A 4,345-nucleotide genomic window follows, 5' to 3' on the forward strand; every position below is an offset into this window, starting at 1 on the left:
TTTCTTGGCATAGAAGTTGAGCAATCTGAAAAAGGAATTTTTATTTGTCAAAATAAATATTCCAAAGATTTATTGAAAAGATTCAGTATGGAAAATTGCAGACCTGTCCCTACACCAATTGCAACAGGTACAAAGTTAATCAAGGATGATGAAGGATCAAATGTCAATCCAACTTTATTCAAAATATTGGTTGGTAGGCTCATGTATCTCACAGCTACAAGACCGGATATCATGCAAGGAGTGAGTTTGATTTACAGATTTATGGAGACTCCAAAAGACACACATTGGAGTGTAGGAAAAAAAATTCTGAAATACATAGCACGAACCAAAGATTGTGGCATTATGTATGTAAGCACAAAAAAGAAGGATTTGATTGGATACATAGATAGCGATTTTGCAGGTAGTTTGGATGATAAGAAGAGAACTTTTGGTTTTGTGTTCCACATTGGTTCAGGTGTGATTTCATGGGCATCTAAGAAGTAGCCCATTGTGACACTTTCATCAGCAGAAGCAGAATATGTAGCAGCAACATCAGTAACATGTCAAGCAGTGTGGTTAAGAAGAGTACTTGATGGATTCAAGCAGAAACAACAAGGATCAAGAACAATATATTGTGACAATACCTCAGTGATTGCAGTATCCAAGAATAGTGTGTTTCATCAGAAGAGAAAGCATATTGATACTAGATATCACTTTATTAGAGAACTTGCGAGCAATGGAGAAGTTCACTTGAAGCCTTGTAAATCTAGTGATCAATTGGTTGATATATTTACTAATTCATTAGCACAAGATGTGTTTGAGTTTCATAGAAGAAACTTGGGTGTTGTAAGCCTAGCTGGGACATAGACGAGCAGGCATGTTTGAGTTGTCATGAGTCATGTTTTAATTTAGCAGTCGTAATTAAGGGGGAGTGTTAAAATAAGATAATTACTCCTGCATGAGGAAGAGAGTTAACTGAGTGATTGAGTCAAGTCGAGTTAAGTGATAGACAACTTTGAGTGTGTGACTGCATGTGGTTGCATGTCATGATATTTTAGACAATTAACTAGTTGAAAAAGGTTTAAATACCCTTCACGGGGTTCATTGTAAGCATCATGTTTTGTGTGATCATTAGAAGAGCAACATCTCATGTTTTATGTGTGAACAGATCATGCTTTGTCTACCAGCAAGTTGCATACTTTGCCATCTATCCCATTAAACCAAAAAAAAGAGTTTAGACTCAGAAAACTGTGCAAAAACAACATGTCCATCATTACATGAGAGAGGAAGATTGTGTCGCATCCATCCATGCATGCACGCACAACATTAAACAATGATTTTAGATAAATGATTTAGGCACAACATTAAACAATAACTTTAGATAAATAAGCGAGTCACAAACATTAAACAATGACTTTGAATAAGTAAAAAACATTGATACCATAATAATGCTAAAAATCACATTGATAAACAATTAAATTAATGCTACGGCAAACTTTACTTAAATTTTGGATAAATAACAATTGGTACTTATAATACGATAATAATGCTTAAAAAAACATTCATCAACAATTGAATTAATGCTAAGTTAACGATCTGCCGATCGCTATATTCCTGCTGAAGGCAGGGACTAATAATAACCGCCGTGATAAGAAAAATTGAACCCCAAACTAATCAAACATTACAAATTATTATAAAATCCAACCTTCCCTGTTATTATTCTTAAAATTAAATATTACTGTGACAGCAATAGAATCCGCCAGACTCAGTTCAATCAGCCTTCTGAGATGGTTAGAGTTGCTTGCTCAAAGTTTGCTAGATCTGCCGATGTTGTTCGACGTATGCTCCAGTTGTGGCAGCTTTTTAGCCATTTCTCTGAGTTCAAACTTTTGAATTTTGCCGGTGGAAGTCTTCGGCAGTGATTCCATGAACACCACAGTTCTGGGGACCATATAGCGAGGCAGCCGCTCTCTGCAGAACGACATGATATCTGCCTCTGTTACCCTTACCCACGAATGACTCGGATTGCTCGGCCGTCCTCTAATACTCACAAATGCACATGGAGTCTCTCCCCAGAAAGGATCGGGCCTTGCCACAACAGCCGCCTCCACAACCCTGGGATGGTCGTACAACACCGACTCCACCTCCACGCTGCTGATGTTCTCCCCGCCTGAGATGATAACGTCTTTGGAACGATCCTTTATCTCCAAGTAACCGTCCGGGTGGATCACTGCCAGATCCCCCGTGTGGAACCACCCACCTTCCATGGCTTTTGCAGTGCTCCTCTCGTCCTTCAGATATCCCTTCATAACACTCGGCCCTCTCATCATAACCTCGCCCATCTGCACTCCGTCTCTCGCCACGCTGCCCATGCTACCCGGATCTTTTACGTCCAATTCGACCAAACTTAGCGACCTCACGCCCTGTCTAGCTTTCATTTGAGCCCTCTCGTTGGCTGGAAGTTTGTTCCACCCAGATTTCCAAGCGCATGAAACTACGACTCCTGCGGTCTCTGTGAGGCCATAACCATGAGTAACAGAGAACCCCAGCTCTTCAATTTTCAGCAGCACAGCAGCTGGTGGAGGAGACCCGGCGGTCAAGATTTCCACCCGACAGGGTAAAGGTTTTCTTTCGGATGGATCCGCGTTTGCGATCATCGAAAGCACCACAGGCGCCCCGCAAAGATGGGTAACCCGGTGATCACTGAGAGCTTTGTAGACGATGTTAGCATCGAATTTCCTGAGGCAGATATTTGTGCCGCCGAGGGCAGCAATTGCCCAAGGAAAACTCCAACCGTTGGCGTGAAACATGGGCAGAGTCCACAGATAAACCGGCTGTGACTTCATACCCCATGTTAAAAGAGCATCCAAAGCCATTGTGTAGATGCCTCTGTGGCTCTGAACTACTCCTTTAGGAGCAGAGGTTGTGCCCGATGTATAATTCACAACAATGGACTGCCATTCATCCTCTGGCCACCGTGTTTCGAACTCTGGATCTCCTTCTTGCAATAATCCTTCGTATGTTGTGGCTGTTGCTGTACTCGTGGGAACTATTTCTCTGCCATTGACGAGCTCATGGATGATTACCAGGGTGGGCTTATGGTTGGATCCGCATAGAGCTTCAGTGACGACAGGCAAGAAGTGATAGTCCGCAAACACAATCTTGGGTTGACAGTGATTGAATTGAGCAGCCATTGTTCGAGCATCCAGACGCGTGTTGACGGTGTTAAGAACGGCCCCTGCCATTGGAACTGCGAAATGCATTTCGTAAATGGCAGGAACGTTGGGAGCCACCACAGAGACCTGCAGAGTAAATAAGGTCAAGATTATATACTGATATGCTCTGGTGGGTCTCACGTATGGTCAAAGAATAATAAAATTCCCACAAAAATCATGATATGAAAGATTAGTATAGTTACCACATCCCCTGTTGAGATATTGCGAGCAGAGAGAGCAGAGGCGAGCCTGCGACAGCGTTGGTAAGTCTCAGACCATGTAAAACGCGTAGAATTGTAGACGAGAGAGGTGGAGTCTCCATAGACAATGGCAGCTCTCTCTATGAAGCGGATGGGTGACAATGGAGGGTAATTCGCAGCACATAGCTTCATCGATTCCTCCATTTTGAACTCAGTGTCAGAAAATCCAACGCTGCAATTATACCAGGAAACAACTAGTTGCTTATGGCTAGCCTTCAGAAAATTCGGAAGACACGTTCATCTTCCATGCTTAATTATCACGTCTAGCTATGGTATTCCGAAATCATATTTTTATTTTTAATGGTGCTTTGCTTGTTGGATGGCGCTTTGCTCGGCTGATGTGAATGGAGTCAATATTAGTTAATGAGAATATACTCACTTCAAAAGTGCTACACGGAATAATTATCTTTGAACGAAAGCAAGCAAGGTCAAGTGGTGTTAGGGAAGGAATGGTTAGAATATTTGGAATTTAATGAATAGGAGAGAAATTAATAGTTTGATTTTGTTAATATTTATTAAAAATAAAATTGATTATTGATTTGATTTTTATTAAAATAGATAAATTAAATTGATTATTAAATATTTTCGAAATTTTGAATAAAATGATTCATTATTATGTTTAGAAAATCTATAACACTTAAATTATGTAGAATTCACCAATAAATTTTATTGTAACAAATTCATGCTAAATTATGTGCAAATTTTACCAAAACAATATAAAAAAATCTCCAAAATGTATAACACAAGTAACGGTTTTTATTTCTAAAATGTATAACCCAAGTAACGGTTTTATGATGGTATTTAAGAGACTTGGTGCTGAGTAACAACAATTATCGTTGATTTGACTGCGTTAAAATATTTGCAGGGGCGGTAATCTATTGGGAATTCTCC

The 4,345-nt window shown here is 40.2% G+C and overlaps 1 protein-coding gene across 1 annotated transcript; it reads right to left on the minus strand.

Annotated features, from left to right (window-relative positions):
• Positions 1 to 1,684: 1,684 nt before the first annotated feature.
• Positions 1,685 to 4,029, minus strand: LOC149260834 (putative acyl-activating enzyme 6). The gene is made up of 2 exons (XM_089421127.1): positions 3,398 to 4,029; positions 1,685 to 3,281 (listed from the first exon to the last, which is right to left on the minus strand). Exons 1-2 carry the CDS (start codon positions 3,596 to 3,598, stop codon positions 1,785 to 1,787), a joined length of 1,698 nt encoding a protein of 565 aa, XP_089277253.1. The 5' UTR covers positions 3,599 to 4,029; the 3' UTR covers positions 1,685 to 1,784.
• Positions 4,030 to 4,345: the final 316 nt, after the last annotated feature.

The sequence above is a fragment of the Pinus tabuliformis genome, chromosome 6, assembly GCF_031772625.1.
Source record: "Pinus tabuliformis cultivar Carrire ecotype Pingquan chromosome 6, CPIR1, whole genome shotgun sequence".
NCBI lineage: Eukaryota > Viridiplantae > Streptophyta > Pinopsida > Pinales > Pinaceae > Pinus > Pinus tabuliformis.

What these genes read in the sequence shown, in the direction of transcription:
- LOC149260834 (XM_089421127.1), bottom strand. Translation starts at nt 3,598, where the DNA reads ATGGAGGAATCGATGAAGCTATGTGCTGCGAATTACCCTCCATTGTCA. An exon ending in ATATCTCAACAGGGGATGTG is followed by an intron (nt 3,282 to 3,397) that starts GTAACTATACTA and finishes TTTACTCTGCAG; the next exon opens with GTCTCTGTGGTGGCTCCCAA.